Here is an 18,797-nt window from a genome sequence, read left to right as displayed (position 1 = left end):
GAACTGCAAGTAACCCAGCAACTTGGACATAAACCTGAAAGCAATCCTAGTATTAATCACTTGTAGTAGTGCTAGAGTGGTTTCAAACTACCAGAGCACACATTTTTGGCAAGCACAGAGACAAGTCAGGAAACAAGTCCATCCATTTAAAAATTCAAAGAATGTGTATGATATTTTATAGTGCTACGAAAATAATAAGACATAGACAATTAATCTTTCTTTTTCTTCACTTTTACAGTGTCTAACACATGTCCTCATTCATCAGCCCTTTTAAATACTAAGTATATCAGATGACTTAAGTCAGACTGATATTCACAGTGAGTGTCTCTTAATGTTATGAATAACTGGAATAACAATTTGATTATAGAGGAGGTTATGTTCCTTGAGACTCAAAGGTTCCTGAATGACAGCAAAGTAGCCACAGTTCACAGAAATTACATGCATGTACAAAAACAATCCAGTGAAGATGTGAGTCTATTTTGAAATGACAATTAATTAAAAAAAAGAAGGAAATAGAACACAGAAGTAAGAAGATAAATAAGTATTTGGCACTATGTAACACAAATGACACAAATAAAATTTTGGTGGATACAGCTAAATTATGTGCTTTTCAGTTAGACACACAAGTAATTTAAAGTAAGAGAAGCTAAAACATCCTATGCAAAATGACACAGTTAATACTTGCCCTTAAGTCCTGCAGAGGAAGGTTTTGTGTTCAGAAGATGATGGTCCAGATTTAGAAGATGACTCAGCTCCCTTTGTAAGTGTTCCTTGAGCAGGTGTAGAATCAGATGACAACACAGGAATTGCTGAAGAGACAGCTGCAGGAGTGCTTAGGTTAGGAAGCAACAGATAATTCATGAATTTTAAGAGTAATTCAGTATTTTAACGGTGTGCACCTGAAACAGCAGAAGGAGGAAATAGAATAAATAATTCTAAGTGTGGACAATTATCTTATGAATGAAGAAACCTCTTTATATGCACAAGTTAATTCCTTAACCCCATAGACAGTGAAAGAACCAGATAATCACAACAAGAAAAATATCAGGAGAGGACTCAGTGTGCTTTATGAGACTAAGCTTTAATCAGGGTAAAACATGAAAGACTTTTGAAAATACTCCTACTTTATAGTGTACTATTCTTACTAGAGAGTACTATTATGGCTACTACTTCACTACTATCACCCTGACTGACCAAAGGCAGTGAACTTTTGAAAAAAAAGATGAATTTATAGAATGTTGGTCTTAAAGTAAAAATATATAACAAAATATAAATATAATAATGTTTGCAAAAATCATATTATATAGTATATAACAATATATTATAATATATCTATAATAAAATATATAACAACCTATAATAATATAAATCTGCAATGATAATTTTGCCTGGAACACTCTGTTATGAGTTTCTGGGATAGAACAAAGTAAATGGCAGATGAGTTCCAGGGACTCAGAATAACTACGGGTCCATGTGTTCTCATTTATCTCACAATTCTTCATATTTCAAATTTTTTTTTTTTCAAATTCAAATTTTTTATCAGGAGAGAGCATTTTGAATACTTAAGTATTTCTACAGCATATTTATCAACAGTTGGCTAATATAAGACTAGTGCACAAAGAGCTGATTTGCTCATGGCCCCAAAAACCATGAATATAAGTATTTTTCATAAGATCTGTTGGGATTTTAACATAAATTTGGTAAACACCACAAAAGCAGAATAAATTACAAGAGATATTGGGCTTAAGTTTTTTTATGTTCTATATTGACAAACTACTGAATTGCTGGCAGGCTGTAAAACAGGCCTTTGAACAGTATAAACATTCACAATGTCTTCCATTTTTGAGAAGCTCAATGACAAATTTGAACTTAACAAAGCAATGACCTCCAGTTTCATATAGCTCTGCTGACTGTGCACAGTACTGTGATTTTGAAAAATCAACCTGTCTCTAACCTACCTCCTGGATTCTCCACTAAGGAATTACAGTTTTATATTGCTGAAACTACTGATTTTAGTAAAGTAAATGATTGAGTGATAGAGGAATAAAATTGAAGAGGATGGTAGAAATCTGAGAGCCCAGGAGGAGAGATATTGCACAATATTCAAACTAGGTGGGAATAGGTAAGAGGGAAGCAGATGTTGTAAGGTTTAAAAATAAAAACAAACTTACCCAAAGCTGAGGAATTAGAATTCTCCAACATAAGCATCACTGTTCTGCTTGTGAAGGCCTCTTGTGATGACTTAAAAAGCATTTCTTGTCTGCATCAGGAAGACTGCCAAGCTCAGGACTTAGAGGCACACTAGAAAGGTGACCAGAACATCAGAAAAATGAGGCTTTTCTGCATTACTCAGATAAATTATACTGTTGGAATATTTACTGGGCTAACAGTAAATTCTTAGCAGTGTGTATATGGTGTAACAAAGATGATTTTCAGTGTAACAAACCAGTGGAAAACGTGGGCAAACCTGTCTGTGAATCCTTCTAGTTGGGTTGCTGAATAACCAAGCCTCTGAAAAAACTTTTGTAGGAGGAAGCCTACAGTCATCACAGAACACTGGGAATGAATGCAGGAGTTGTGCAGTCCTGTTTTCTGGCAATTATCTCATTTACTATAAAATAAAAGAATTTTGGGCAACCCAGGTACTTCAGGACCGCTAAGAATCGAAGGAAAGCAGAGAAACAGTAGTTACATCAATTTATGGTCTGGCTGTGACTCACTCCAGCCAAACTTTGCCATGGTAAGTGGCAGGTTTTGTGAAGGATGGGGAAACAATGTTGAAAATCTGAGAGAAAGAGGAGAAAAGAGATGGGAGTCAGAGCAAGCTGATGATAGGTGGATACTGAATGGAAGCAACAAGTCTGCTTATATTTACTTTAAAAGCCTCTGATCACAGTCCTGTGTGATCAGAGATCTCTACCTCTGTCCCTTTACCCAGCTGGTTTTGTTATGGCTTTACCTGTAAAGGAGAAAATCAGGTAGACTTATAGGGGAGTCAAGGAAGGAGAAAACCAAATCCAACCTCTTACTACACATGTCCATTCTGCTCCTAGAAATACCTGTCTGCCTCTCCTTTCATAGAAGAAATGGCTGGGCTGAGGGAACACGTTCAGCAGGGACTAAGCCTTGGAGAGGCAGACCATTGCAACCCAGCTGTTTCTGCAGCAGCAACTGCCAGCTGTGATGGATATGTAACAATGTATGAGCTTGAAAAAGAGACATAAAATTTGAAATACTGTATCATCTGGAGATGGATTACAAGCCAAAAGAAAGCAGAGATATATTAGGACCAGGAAAAGCTGTCAGTCTCTGTTCAAAGGTTATGTAGAGACAGGCAAGGCTTGAACTATGACCAAGGTTTATTTTAAGACCTGTAGTGGATGTCCTGGACAAAGAAATTTATTTAGTTTTAAGGCCTGTAGACACTGGAACAGTACAGAAAGAGCAGGCAACCCATATGAGGGAAGGAGAGATCTAGGGGATACTTAATAATAGCAAGCAAGAAAAAGTCCATCAGAGTGCATGACTCAGATGCTATAAAAACTGCTCTTTTTTATCAGCATTCACTCTCATATTCTTCTCTGGTAAAAGTGGCAAAAGAGGGATGAGGAAGTGAAAAGAAGCAGAAAAGCAGTCCATGCACATATGCAATGGTAAGAAATAGTGTAGTAAGGAAATAGACTTAGAACAAACACTCATGGAAATAACATAAGAAAACTGGGGAAGTCATCCTGGAACCAGCAGATCACTAACTGAAGACTGGCATAAAGAAAAAAAACAACTAATTGCTTATGCCCCACTTTTACAGACACCAGGGTGAACCTACCCACTTGGGCTAGCCTGCCTTCCTGGTGGAACTATGAGAAAATGAAGAGTCTGGATACTGCCTGAGAAGATAATATAATGCAGAAAGAAACAAAGAAGCTGCATATTCAAGCATGAGAAATCAGAACTGCTGTGAGCAAGATGACTGATGATGTGTAATAGGGGCTGATGGCACAAGCATTAGGAAACCTGCACCAAGGGTTGCTTAAGGTAAAATGAGATTGGGCACCAATGTTAACCATTTTTTGAGTAGGATTAGGTAATGGAATACAGCATCCAGACAGAATTTTGAGAGATAAACAGAAAGATCAGAGACATCAGAAAGGAAGGGTGTTTGAAACTGAGGAAAACTGACTGAGAATCATCAGCACTTAAACTATTCTAACGGAACTGGGACTGCATTAACTTGGAAAACCAAAATTTACCCATATAATACATGATTGTAATTAATATATTACCAGTAAAGATTGTTATTTGGATTAAAATATAAATATTTAGCTGTTTGTTGCAAAAAAAAACCCTGTTACCTACAAAAAGTTATCTAATAATATAAGGTAAATTTTCATACTAAGTAGCAATGAAGCAGTTGTTTTATTAGTATATACTTCAGCATAAAATTATCAGGAAACAGAAATGGAGGCAATAATCCTCAGAAACTCATACTGAAGGAGGTGCTGGGTGCCTGGGTAACTAACATAACTATTAATTATATTTGCTCCTTTTATTTCCCACAGATAACACAGTTTAAGCAATCCCTTCCAAATGCACTCATACTGGAAGCTGTGCATCACTTAGTTTACTGCATAATTTTGTTAAGCTGCATACATATGGAAAAAGTGAAAGTCACACCACTTTTCTTTTAATTGAAATGTCATGGCTGCTTTTAAAAACGAGCATGATATAAACCTTTCTAATAAGTGAAAAAGGATCCAACCTAAAGGATTTATCTCAAAGCAAGAAAAAAAACCCCTATGTGAAGATAAATTAGTTTTCCTAATCCTTGAATACTGATGTTCCCAACAAAAATGTCTATGTATATATTTGTCTTGGATGAAGATTTCTGTATTTTTAGAAATATAGAGTTTTGACTGTTCTAAGAAGAAAAGGAGAATCACCAAGGCATACAAAATTTTCTACGGAAAATTGTATTGCATACAATACAATCACCTATGGCAATGGATTGCACACCTGTAAGTGTAGTTCTGGATCACTGGGATTATGAAGGCTGTGCCTTCAGTTATAGTACTGGGGATATTCTAAGACAAAAAATACATAATTATACTCTCAGACCCTTTTGTGTGCTAAAGCATTTTTTGTACAAAAAGCATGCATTGCATACATGTATATATATGCAATATACACATTATTAATGAGGGTGTTGGGTTTTGTTTGGTTTTTCTCCCCCCAAATTTATCCAGTATTTTGAAAAATCATAGTGTTAAATATTAATTGGACTAACAAGTTCTCAGTTCTGTATTTGGTATTTTATTCTAACTACAGCAAAATTCTGAGTGTAGCACTAAGGATCTGGTCCCTGCCCCATCTTTCTGTTCATTCAACACACTGTTGGTCGCACCTGAGAATCAATTGGGTCAAATGTCACTGACTGCCATTACAAAATAAACCAGAACTAATAGCGACAACATCTAAAAGGCTGTCTGTGAAAAGCATTTTGGACTTCCAAAAGTTCTGCATTTCACACACAGTTTGCACCAGATCCATCTGCTTTTCCTGTGGTGAACTCGGGATAGACTTGAACTCATGAATACAACTGAGGTACATTTCTGCTTTTTGAAAACTAAAATAGTTCTATACATACTAATGAATTTATATTGACAGAGCTGTCAGAGCATTAGCAGTGTGCATCTTCTCCTTTCTTCTCACCTTACTTGATCTCTCGAAGGATTAGATGTGTTACCCTCTGAACGATTATCTGGCAACCTCACTTTCTTTTCTGAGTAAAAGGCCAGGAAGTCGAAGTGCCTGTGGTGTTTCAGGGAGGACAGTGGGACTATGCAACCAAGAAATGCCCAAGGTAAGATCATTCCTCAGTGGTTTTAGGGAAGACCAGACAATGAACAGCCTGAAAGCAAAATTGCTGCTCATGCTGTGGGGTTTCATTCTCAGTTCTAAGTGCACTGAATATAAGGAATATAATGTTTGGCAAGCGTTAATAAGTTGCTTGTTTAATAGCAATACATTGTTACAGGAACCACTATAATAACAGCAAAAATATTCCTCTGGGAAAACTATCCCAGAGAGCTCAAGCTACTTATATTTTAAGTGTTGGAGACAAACATACATTGGTAAAACAGAGGTGACAGCTACAAAGTATTGTGTTACAGCATTAAGGAGAGACTCCAGAATGTTTTATGTTCTTCCTCCAATGCATAACCACATATGCAAACACCAGGAAATTGCAGTAAGTTGTAGAAAGTTGTTCCTATTGGCAGTAACAAGTAATTACTGTTGAGAAATATAGAGGGCATACAATCAACAGAGTATCTAAAACATCCAAAAATATTATGAAATTCCTGAAGTTTTTATTTGTGTTTTGTATCTGTGAACTGTTTCACATATTCTTACTTGATTTTTAGTAAGGCTCATAGACATTTTCACAACAAATATTGTTATACATCTGTGGATTTTTTAATATTGGACACTTTGAAGTGTCTTGATTAATTTGTAAACAACTTTGAAAGATATTTACATTTTTTTATATTCTATGCTACAAAATAAGGACACCAAAGCATAATCACACTGCAATACTGTAAAAGCAAGAAGCAGTCATTATTTAGGACATTCAGGTTGTTGGAATATGTTTTTATCTTGCTCTGAATGGTAAGTGAAAATGACATTCCCATCAACTGTGCTTACTGGAATCTTACAAGCCTGAAACTGACTTTTTAGTGTTTCGGATTGTATATTTGTTTTGATCTTTGAAGATGTGTTGTTATGTAAAGCTCCTGAAACCATGACAGGGCAAAGGTGATACCTTAAAAGATGGTATCAATACCCTACATTTTTTATAAATCACAAACTTAAAATTCTGAACCCTCTAAACTAATAGGTATACCGAGAGATACTTGGAATGTTTGCTGCAATATTCAAGGATATATGCTTTGTTCTTCACATGTAATTAAACAGTTGAATCCTGGCTGTAGTACAGTTTTAATTATGGAATAATGAAGTGATGTTTGGCAGCAGCTGTGCAACACTAACCATTTCCTATCTCCTATGTGTCTCACCTTGGCAAATCCAAAAATAGGGATATGTGTCATGAGATCATAGAGTAGCTTGTGTTGGAATGGACCTTTAAAGGTCACCTACTACAACCACCCTGCAATGAGCTACAGTTCCATGCCCAATGTTTGACCTCTCTGGGAAGACTACCAAGAGAAAGAATAATTGTTTTGGTTTTTTTTTTACGGGGGGCAATTCCTTTGGATCTGGATGACAACTGTGCAGTTAATTTCTTATGGATCCTTGAACAAATAACATGGGGAAGTTTGGCCAGCCAATGTGGCAAAATATGCTAATTTTCATTCAAACTTTGAACTCCATTTTGATTTAGGTACTGAATGTGAAGAAACCAGTCCAAAAGAGGGAGGATGCAATGGGTACTGTAACTTGCTCAGACGTCTGAAATGTCTATAAAGGATAGGGGAGCCTCCAATCTTCTTCTGGAATACTGAAGCACAAATCTTTTTGAACAGCTGCCTCTGTCCACAGGAACACCTTTTCTTCATAGGTTGCATGATGAGATCCAGTACAGGCACAAGTCACAGGTTGTCAGTTCTTGCTCATGGACTATCTCTCACCTTTAAGCCACAGGTAGGTGCAATGGCAATTAAAATACATTGCCCCACATGAAAGCAAGCCCAGTGGGCCAACCATACCTAGATGTAGAAAGACTTTCAGGAAAAGGAGTTGGGAGGAGTTCTGCCCAGATTAAAATTATAACAAGTCTCAATATAGCCTTTAAGCATTGAAATGAACCATTAAAAGGACATGCCTTGTGACTTGTCACTTCGGGAGATCAGCAACTCTTAAACGTTCTCACCATAGGGTTAAAAAAAATATCCTGCTGCCTTTGGTACCTGCCATCTCTTCTCAGACAGGTTAAACTGTGGGATTGGGCAATCTCTATATTAGCTGCAGAGCAGAAGCCTGTACCCCAAAGACGACTCAGACAGGCCTGGAAGCATCTTACAGAACCGGGCCAGGACTAGGGCCCAGGCCTGCTCTGAGCCACTTGGTTTAGAAGAACCTGGAGCTCAGGAATTTGCTCTGTAAGAGCCAATCAAGGCCAGACCTCACAGATCCATTCTGGCTGAAATAAGAAAATAAACTGTTGATGAGGGAGAATCTGAACCAGTGCCTTAATGAAGAAAAAGATTTCTTCCTAACTTAGCTCCTATGGTCTATCATCTTTGTCATCTTTTGCAAAGTAAGTGCAATGTATTAGTGAATCAAAATGGAGGTGCTGCATGACAGGAGTAGCCATTTTTCTCTTCAAAATTTTAGTTTATCTTTGAACTTCGCATATGAAAAAAACCCCATCTAAATCGATTTTATAAATGTAACTATACAGTTACTGCTCAGCACTACTGCAAAATTTTAAAGTATACATAATTTAAGTATTAACATCCTTTGAAAGACTACTTTGGACTACTTGATACACTCCAGCCTCACTGGTAACTGGGTGCCAGACACATGCCTTAGACACCATTCTTATATAATCTACTGCTGTCCCCATAAAAGAGCAGTTATTCCCAATAGTCATCCTCTTTCTGTTTCTACGGGCAGCAGCAGCTGGCAGCTTTGTATCCATCCCTGACAAATGCACAAAGACACATTCAGCTGTTGGGACAATATCCATTGTCTGAACTGCCAGTTTTGCCTCCAGGTAGGGGATTAAATTGCTGTGTCCTGAGAGCCAACCTCGGCTCATTGTGGGAACACCAGGATCATGGTGTAATCAATGATCAAAATAACATATGCCTTCGTATCTTGCAGTTACTTGTGACAAAGCAGGCAGGCAAAATCACGTCCAAGTTGTAAAATGAAACATGAGTAGATACAAATGATATGCTTATTCATATCCTGGTTCACAGAGTGTTAAATATATCACTGGGGCTGTCTGTTAAAAGGACAGGGGCTATCTGCAGAATTTAACTTCCTGAAGTTCAAGGTTGCTTCTGTATGAGGCTGAATGCTGTGTCATTTCTACTTAAAATGAATGTTATGAAGGGGTGCCTGTCTCCAGGGAGGTGCAAGTCACAGCTACATTCCTACACAAATTGCTAATGCTCATTTATAGATGTCTCTCTTGTGTTTATGCTGAAGAGCTAGTAACAACGCTGTGAACTTGCTTGGGCTTCCTGACAATGAGTAAAACCAAAGAAACTGTGCTAAGACTGAAGCTCCTGTTTCCAATGCTCATGATTCAAAGGCTGCAGGAATTGCTCTCCCACCTCCACTTCAAACAGCAGGTGCCCTCTCCAGTGCCAAACACCTGCAAGCCCCAAAGCAGCAGCACGTGTAACATGCAACAACTGTAAAAAAAAAAAATAAAAAATCCTGGCTCTGGATAATAAGCTGGAATTTCTCTTCCCCTTTTAGTTGACCAGTCTAGTTAAGTGTGAGAGTGAGGGCGAAGCATTTGCAGAAGAATTACAATGCACACAGTATGAGGAAAGAAGTAAAAAGAAGATGGTAAGAGCTGCTAAACTTTGGTTTAGCACAGGCACTGAAATCACCGCCACACAGAAAGTTTTGAGAAGTCCAGGTAATTTTAAAAACAGTTTTTCAGTCTCCAGTGACTGAAGAAATTGTGGCCACTGTGAAAAAAAGAAATCTTGATCTATCAGAGCAGGATATGATGAATAGTTCTGCTACAGCATAGATGCTGCTTCTTTCAATAACCAAACCAAAACTCCTTGGGCCTCCTATTAGGCAACTGCTCTAGCAAACAGTATGACTATTGCCCTACAGTCTTAGGACAGAATATTTGTTGCACTCCATAAGGAGAAAAAGAACAAAGGTACTTGGACTTTTGTCTGTGTAGCTAGAAACTGCTACAGGGAAGGAAATACAGTTTAGTTAAGTGTACATGCACTGTTGATGAAACAAATCATTACGGAAACTTTCACTGTAGTCAGTTTTGGAAGAAGTAATAAATGAACTGTTAGTGTTCATCACACACGGTGCTGTTAGTCATCTGGCAGACAGAAAGGAGAAACAGCACTTCAATTCAGAGGAAGCCAAGATAGGGGGGATGAGTCTCAAACTGAGGACAACAATTTTGGAGATGGTTGTGGGAACGTGTCAAGGTATCTCAAAACTGACAAGTTTATAAACTGTGGCTGAAACGCATTCAAAAGAGGCCTCTAAATAAACTTTCTCACTGCATATCAAAACAAAGCAAAATTGCTGGACCTTAAATAAAAGTGCTCAATGCTGGCCTAGAGGCATGGTCAGGCTGGTGATTAGTAGTTGCCTTGGATATTTGGTGGCCTATCCAAAACCGAGACGCGTTGATATTAGCTCAAAAACTTCCACAGCAATTTACCTGTGCTATTCAGCATTCCTAGCTGCACTAGGATCGGTTGAACTAATCTTACCACGTTTGGAATTTATGTGTCTGATAAAGCAACGTTTTGCTGCACAGACACGGTGTTTATGAGAACTCACGGACGTCCCCAGAGTCTTGTTTTGCTGAGCTGTCTGTGAGCACGCCAGCACCCTATCAAACAGTCGAGAAATTTACTCCAGCACTCATGATGATGCCAAATCTGCTTTGGAAGGGGTGTTGATGTTGGCTGGGATGTGCAGTGGGCTTTACGTGTGTGGGAACACAGCGTTCACCCGACAACTGACACGCTGAAAAAGACATCAAAGAGCCACTAAGAAAACAAACTGAGAGTACCGCCGAGCCACGACAGGCAGACATCCCGCTCCTGCGGGGCGGGTCGGCTCCCGCAGATGCTTTTTCTTTTGTCGCAAGTTTTTATTTTTTATTTCCTCTGCTAACACCCCACACCGCTCGGAGAGCGGGGCTGCCGGACCGAGCGCATCGCCGGGGGGAGGCCGGGCCGGGTCGGGTCAGGTCGGGCCGGGCAACCCCGGCTCCCCTCCCGCAGCCGCGACGCCCCGGCCCCGCCGCACCGCGGGCGGGGAGAGGCGGCGGAGGCGGCCCCGGGCGGTGGGCGGGGAGAGGCAGGGGCGCCCGGCCGCCCGCCCGGCCCCCTCCCCGCTGTATTTAGCGGCGGCGCGCAGCAAGCGGAGCCCGCGGCGGCGACATGGCCGCCGCCAGCACCGAGCCGCCGAAGCTGCAGCAGCTGCTGGAACGGGACCCTTACCTGGCGCCCTTCCGGACCGACTTCCAGCGCAGGTACCGCCGCGCGGAGCTGCCTCCCGCCCGCCTCCGGGGGCGCCGGGGCGGGCGGTGTCCCCTCCCCCGCGCCGCTCTCCCCTCCCCTCGGCCGGGGCGGCTCCGCTTCCCTTCCGGCGGAGGCGCGGGTGGAGCCGGGGCTCGGCGAGGCCTCCCGGGCCGGGGCGATGCGGGGAGGCCTCTCCGCTGGCCTGGTGCGGCCGGGCCGGCCCGTCCGGAGCCGGCACCCGCCGGGCTCTGCGGCGCCTCGGGCGGCAGCGCTGCCCCCGCGGGCTCTCCCGGGAGCGGCGGCGGCGGCCGGGCCAGCCGGGCCCCTGGGGCGCAGCCGGGGACAGCGTGCGAGAGTCACGGAGTCATAGAAGGGTTGGGGCTGGAAGGGACCTTAAGCATCATCTGGTTCCTGCCGTGGGTAGGGACGCCGTCCACCTGTTCAGGTTGCTTAGAGCTGCATCCGACCTGGCTTTGAACACTTCTAGGGATGGGACAACCACAACTTCACTGGCTAGCCTGTTCCAGTGCCTCACCACCCTTACAATAAAGAATGTATTCCTAACATCTAATCTAAACCTACTCCTAGCATGAACGTGTTTCCCTTTGACCTGTCACTACATGTAAGTGGTCTAGCTCATCTTTCCTGTAAGTTCCCTTCAGGTACTGTAAGGCTGCCATTAGGTCACCCCTAAGCCTTCTCTTTTGCTGGCTGCACAATTCCAATTCTCTCAGCCTTTCCTCATTGGAGAAATGCTTCATCAGCTTGGTGGCCTCCTCTGGACTCGTTCCAAAAGGTCAGTGCCCTTCCTGTGTTGGGGATCCCAGAGATGCAGTCAGGACGTAAGAGTGATGCACTGAGCTATTGTCACTAACAAAAGTGTTTAGCTGCAGTAATCTGTAAATAAACTGCTCCCGAATCTCGTCTTTCTGGAGAATTTTCCTGCAGGCGCATGTTTGGAGGTGTCCCTGAACTGCCAGCTCAGCTGTTCGGCAGACCTGCCATGCATGAAGTAGCAGAATGTGCGTTAGGTTGGTGCCAGGTTGCCGGTCTGAGCATCCCTTTTTTTGTGCCTCTCGCTGGGAACTGTGACACTAACCCTCTGTCCAGGGCCTGGGTGAGAGCCTGCAATAGTAGCCTGGGCAAGAGGAGGCCTGCATCCTGCTGGCCTGGAAAAGCTGCTGAAGCCACCCGCCAATTGAACACAGACATTGAGAGCTTTTATGTTGCACATTTATGTTGTGTTTCACTAGTAGGTCCTCTGGTAATCAAAATAACTGTAGTACTGACCAATGTCCTGTGTCCCAGAAGTCTGGGAAAGTCACTGTGTGTGAGGGATGTAAGAAGGAATATAATTTATTTTTTTTTTTAACTTTTTTTTTCCCCTCTATTCCTATGTTCTACATGATTTAACATGACTAGGTGTCCTGTTGGATTCTGGTATTGAATAGCGGTAAATCTAGATCTTGTAAAATAGGATTAAGGATTGAGTAAACTATTAGGCTGACTTGCAGAGCATTTTGTCAAACAAAGCTCTTAATGACAGAACGACTGAGAGTTTTATACAGTGGTTCCTGACAAGCTCCTGGCCATGCATGCGGTGCTGCAAAACACCCAATTTTTTCAGTGGGGTGTAGGAATTAAATGGGCAGATCTGGCTCTTAATAAAAGTATTTATAAAAACATTTGGGTTTCCCGAATGTGCCTGCCATCAAAACAGTTATATTGTCGACAGTGGTGTTTGTATTTCTGAGGATAGCATGACTGTGCTGAGTACAGTGAGTTTGCAGAACTTTAGTGTGCTTCCCAGGTTTGTGCATTTGGAGCATAGAGCTAGAGATGGTCCTGTCTCTTTCTTGTCACTTTCTGGCTCCTGAATCTCTTAATTGGTCACTTGCCGTAGAATTACTGTGGAAACATGCATGCTTTTAATTAATTTAAAAGAACAAAGGAAAACTTTAGTGGCAATCTGTGATAAACTGGATGATTTATTCTAAGCCCAAAGAAGCAGCCCATCCTGTGCACGATGGAGAGTACCATCCGGGGAAGAGGGAAAGTTGTAAGCACAAGGAAATCCCTATTAGTGTCTGCATGCAATGCTCGTTGTGGTTTCTATGAATTGTGATTCAGTCTGTATTTAATAGCTTCAGGTGTGTTTTATCAAGAGTGCCCAGGAGAAAGGAGTTTTGCAGCCTAATTGCTGTTTGTGTGAAGAACCAGTTTTTTAGGGTCTTCAGTGGATTTGCTTACTTTATGTCCAGTTCCTTTGCTGCGGGAGGTGGTGAACAGCCTTGCACAACTATGTACACTGTCTCAGAAATCCTAAGCAGTGTGGAACTATGTGATCTTTGTTCCAGGCTGAAGGATCCTGATGTATTTAACTGGTGCTTGTATGACCCATCACTGTGATATGAGACTTGTTAAATAACGTAGTGGATCTGGTTTCCTACACCATAGGTGGTGCAGGAAAAGGCAGTGATGAAGCTGCCAGAAATATGTGCTATTAAGCAAATCTGTGTGTTAAGAGTTGGTTGGTTATCAGCTGCTTGCCATGGCCTCATCATAGGTAGGACAGGAGGACTATATTAGCAATTAATTTAGTTTTGTAGATTAGGGAAAATGAGTAGAAATTATGCTACTCAACTGCTGAATCGGTGACAATCTGTTAGTTATTCCTTCTGTTACTGTTAATTGACTTTCTCTAACTTTGCTCTAGATACCCCTGCCCAGCGACATTTTTTTTTTTCCACTTGAATAGTTTAGACCACAAAAGTACATGCACTCTCTCAGTTCAGAAGGCCGAGTTTTTCCTGAGAAAGGGGATGGGAGGCAGATCTAGCGCCTGGCACTTTGTAGCACTAGAAGTATTTTACTTGCTTGGATTAGGAAGCTTTGGGAAAAAACAGAAGTGAAAGAGACTTGATCAAATACAATATATATGGATACATTCCCAGCAGTAGTAGGAATCTCTTATTAGAGTTTGCAATGATATTGGCCTTACTTAATATTAAACCAAATCATCATGGAGTGATGGAAATTTTATATCTTTAAGTTATCATACTGCATATTGCCTAAAGAAATAAAAAAATGGGGTTTTTGACAGAGGATTAAGGATGCTTGAGATGCAATGGTTTTAAACATTTGTTGGTGGAGCTTCTTATGCCTTGTGCACTACAATGTGAAACAGTCCTCCCTTTATCTTGGTCAGTAAAAGTTCTTTTGTAGAAGTGTTGGGAAATAAAAGACTTGGGACCTAATCTTGGCAGTGACTCCAGCAAGTTGCTGAGTTGCCCTTTGGGCTTGAGTCTATCTGCTCTGTTATCTGTGGCACTGTGTTAGCACGGCCAGGTGATTGTAGAGAAGTTTGTAGCTGTGTATCCAGGACTGTCAGGAGCTGCACAGGTGCCTTGGTTATTCTCAAAGACTGACTATTTCTGATGTTGGATTGGGCTGCTCAGGACCTTGTTGGGTTGGGCTGAGTCTCTGAGGATCTGCTTCCGCAGCTTCTCCCTGTGTTTGGCTACTGAAACTGTGAAAATTTCTTTTTTTAATACTGTAACTTGATGCAACCTTGTTACTTCTAGTCTGTTTTCCCTGCACTTCTCCAGGAGTGCAGCGTGGCTCATTCTGTTCTTTAGGCACTCGCAGCTACCTGTCCCTGTAGATGGCTTAAAACTGAGAGTGGGTATGAGCAGCCCACACCTCCTCAAGTTATCTTTTGCACATCTGTTCTGAGGAAACTCATCTCTCAGGCCGTACCTGTGTGCCATAGATGGCAGACCAGGAACAAAAAGGTGTCTGATGGAGAGGCTCTAGTGTATTCCTGCTCATCTATGCCTTGAGCAAGTGCATGCCTCTCTTTCTAGGGTTCACATCTGCCTCTCCTGCCCAGTGCTGTGCTACTTCACCTTTAGGGTGGTGATGAGGTCTGCACAGCAGTGTAGCTAATACTGAGGCCTTTGTGCATTCTTTTGTTTTTCCTTTCTCTCAGAGGGGGTGCTTTGCTGAAGGACAGACAGGCTTTAGTCACATCAGACTGGATTCTGCAGTGTAATATGATTATCCTGATTCACCTTGAGACTTGCCAGATCCGTGATGAAATGAGTCGTGATGTTGCCTCAAGTTCTGAAAATTTTCCTCTTGCTTTCAAGGACTGTCTCCTTTAACCTCTTGCAAAGTGTAACTTTGTGCTTTAGACAACTGACTGTTTTCCCTCTCTTTCACAAAGCCTCGAGAAACGCTGGCTGAGTGCTTTGATAGGAACAAAGGGTTTCTCTAAAGAAGTAATGCCTAAAATGTGATGGTAAGACCTAATAATGCCCTAAGCATGGAGGATGGACTGACATAGTTAAAAGAGTGACTAGGAGGAAGCAAGATTTCTGGTCACATTCCCTTTTTAATACTTTGTTATGCCTGGACATGTTGCAAATGGTGTTCATGGGGAAAATAGAATTTTATTTTTTTTGCTTTTGATGTATGCCTGAATTTGATCCTGAGTTAAGGAAGAATTATCTTTGGGATGAAGGGATAGCAGTGTCTGTATAGTGACCTGCTCAGCCTTGATTCAAATATACATTATTCAGATCTCTAAACAAGAGTTTGCTTAAAAAAACAAACAAAAAATCCCCAAATGATAGTGTTTGTGTAGGGTATCACTGTACTACATTGTTTGACCATCTGCGATATGTTTTCCCACAAGTATTTTGTTAAGTCTCAAGTGTTATTTAGACAAGACTTTGTATAATTTAGTGTGTATTGTTAGTCTTTTACCTCTTAGAGCATAATTGGTTCAATTAAAACCATTAATGCCTGTGGTGTAATTGCATTTTATGGAATTACAAACTGGTGTTAGAAAGTGCTGCCTGTTAGAATTTTCTGCTATAGCAGTGTGCATGGCTTATTATATCCTACCAGACTATACAACTGCCTCTGTAACCTACTGATTATGTAGTCTTTGGTGAAAGCTTTTTTTGAATAGTTCAATTTATAGAATAAATAAGAAAAATAATACCAATGCATAGCTTCAGTTTTTGTCTTCAAAAAAAACATTGGTTTGTTGAGCTAGATAAAATGCTGCTGATAGTGCTTGGCTGTATGAATGGATTGAGAGAGAGGAATTCCAGTCCTTCTGAGGTGTTGGTGAATTGGTTGAGATGAGAACATGTACTCAGTGGCTTTTGTAGCAGTATCATTTACCAAGATGACCTGTCACTTGGCTCATAGCTTTCTCATAGTGTTCTTAGATCCCTCCATTCTTACAAATGGGAAATATTCTCTGTTCTTCCATTTTCACTCCCATTTTGTCTGCTTAATGTCAATTTAATGCTGCTTTATGGTTCTGTCTCTTTTAATCTTTTTTGGAGTTGAACAGTAGTGGATACCTGACTGAGGTATTGAAAATGAAGAGGAGTTGGGTGTGATAGGGCTGAGTAGGAAGGCAACTGTTGGGGTCTAGAAAGTTTAGGAATGGCAGTTGAAGGGTGACTAAGCTAGAATTCTATTTTTAGATGAAGATGGAAAGGGGAGAAGGACTAGAGTATGATCTGTCACAGAATTAACACAACTGTCATGTATCATCGGAAAAACTGGGTTTTCCTTTTCCATTTTGTCTCATACAGACTGTTGTATTGGGTGGGCAGAACAAAATATTGATGAAAAACCATATCATATATGGGTGTATTTTGTTGGTTTTGGTGGCATCCCATAAGTTCAGTAGACTTCTGTTGATTCTAGAACTCTGCCAATTTAATGGAAAGTGTCCTTCTGTCTTTAGCTCATGTGCATTTGGATTACTAGCCATGACAAGTGTAGTTAATTATCTCACTGATGACCTTACTTCCTCACACACTTAAAAATTACTTATATGGGCCAATGTACATCTAGTGTATGTGTGTCTGGTGTAGTCCTCATCAAAAGATTCAAGTTGGAATTTTGTTAAGAGCTGCCAGATTTATAAAAAGTCAGGGAAATATAAGGATGTAGGTATTGCTTTTTGTTAGCAGACTAGTTGCCTCTGTATAATAATTAAAACTTGCTGTTCTCTGAAAAAATGAATTGAGGCCCCCTCAGCTCTGTTATGTAGTGTCAGCTTATCTGAGCATGTTGGATCGACTCTGAGAATTTGCCTGGAATTCTAGAATAATTTATTACGTGACCAGGAATCTGATTACTGTTTCACTGTAATAGTGAGGAAAAGCTTTGTCTTGCTGAATCCTTTATGTTCAGCATATTTATGTATATTTCTTCACTACTTCAAAGCTGTAAAGAAGGCATTCTTACGGAGGACTGTCTTAAATTGACATCCTATCTCATGAAGATACTTTTCTCCCCCTGTTCAATTTCAATATTTATGTATAGGCCCTTCTCTTTCAGGCTCCCTGTTGCCTTTTATTTACTCCCAATATCCTAGCTGTTCCTTCATTTTCTGCCTTCCACAAAAGATAGCTCCTTTTGGCTTGTGCAGTGTCAGATCTAAAACCTCTCACTCATACTTCCGTTTGCTTTGTACTTTCTAAAACTTTGTTTCATATAGTTATTCATCAGGTTGAAAAGAAAAGAATGTCTTCAGGCAAAGTGTCTAGTGCAACAGGGCCAGGTCTTTGTATTTAAAATGTTTAAAGCATAAGTTTTCTTCTGGAAGAAAGAATATTCAGCAAAAAAAATAGTTTCTACCTAGAATATGGCTGCCTTTTCCCCAAGTATCTGACAATTTGATGTTCTTACAGCACCTTATGTTAAGAAATTGAGGGCCAGTTGTTAGAGATGAGTCCTGTTGATTCTACAAAGAATACATCTCCAAGATGCTACTCTTGGAAGCACCCAATTAGTGAATGTTATCTGGACATTATTTGCAGTTAAAATTTAGTATAGGCTCTTGGTAAAATAGATGCCTGAGGACCTGTCAAAGGACCCAGGTCAATCAGTTCTATTATGTGAACATGTTGAAAAAACTGTTCCATGAATCTGGGAAATTCTAAGGCTAAACTTATTTGAACTTATTTTCCTGGTATACTTAGCAAAACAGCCTTACTGACAGTTCTAGTCATTCAGCTGTGATGCCATTGACTGATATTTCTTGCAGGTAGAGGTAGCTCTAATGTTTTCTGTTAGTCACCCTCCTTTTCTCTTTGAAGCTGTTGATCAGGTGTGGGATGCTTTGCTTCCTTTGTATCCTCCCTGTCCTGGTGTGTTGCTTTGCCTCTATTAGTGCTTAGCGTGTCTGCCCTTGTGCTTAGTGATGGAGAGAGAAAATATTTTCAAAGTGGACCATGAAATTCCAGTAAGGGTGGGCCTACATTCTCCAGAGAAGGAGAGCCACTGCTAAAAGGTTGTGCCAAGTTCAGAAAAATGTAGCCTAGGTAGACAAAAGGAGTGATGCTCAGTCACACAAAATTAACTGAGATGTGTCAGTTTCCAGAGTTCATGGAGTAGAAAATGTGAGTTTCAGCCCTTGTTGCGTGAATTTGTGTTGTACTCATTGAGTGAATTTGTGTTTCACAGTCTTTAAAGGGAAGTTGGGATCTGGATTCTCCCACTTACAAGGTATGATGTGCCAAAGTAAGGATGCTGTCCTTTACGGTAGGAATA

General features: G+C 40.8%; 1 protein-coding gene and 1 long non-coding RNA gene across 6 annotated transcripts in view; one reads left to right on the top strand and one right to left on the bottom strand.

The window, feature by feature from the left end:
- Positions 1 to 11,326, bottom strand: part of LOC106851195 (uncharacterized) — a 28,777-nt gene extending 17,451 nt beyond the window's left edge. For 3 of the 5 annotated variants that reach the window (XR_015800346.1, XR_015800340.1, XR_015800334.1), the window contains exons 1-3: positions 11,190 to 11,326; positions 2,172 to 2,301; positions 682 to 899 (exon numbers count right to left, since the gene is read on the bottom strand). This is a non-coding gene — a long non-coding RNA (uncharacterized LOC106851195). Of the gene's footprint in view, positions 1 to 681; positions 900 to 2,171; positions 2,302 to 10,451; positions 10,711 to 11,189 lie in introns of all 5 variants that reach the window. The other 2 variants (XR_015800352.1, XR_015800358.1) reach the window with 2 other exon arrangements.
- The window catches only part of GBE1 (1,4-alpha-glucan branching enzyme 1), a 138,115-nt gene continuing 130,406 nt past the window's right edge, over positions 11,089 to 18,797 (top strand). Inside the window, exon 1 of the mRNA XM_014872980.2 lies at positions 11,089 to 11,221. Within this exon, the coding sequence (XP_014728466.1) occupies positions 11,130 to 11,221 (92 nt within the window). The 5' untranslated portion in view covers positions 11,089 to 11,129. The remainder of the gene's footprint in view (positions 11,222 to 18,797) is intronic.

This window comes from Sturnus vulgaris, chromosome 2, assembly GCF_052056855.1.
Source record: "Sturnus vulgaris isolate bStuVul1 chromosome 2, bStuVul1.hap1, whole genome shotgun sequence".
Lineage (NCBI taxonomy): Eukaryota > Metazoa > Chordata > Aves > Passeriformes > Sturnidae > Sturnus > Sturnus vulgaris.
Note: the sequence above shows the minus strand (reverse complement) of the source record. Positions and strands in the feature narration are given on the sequence as shown.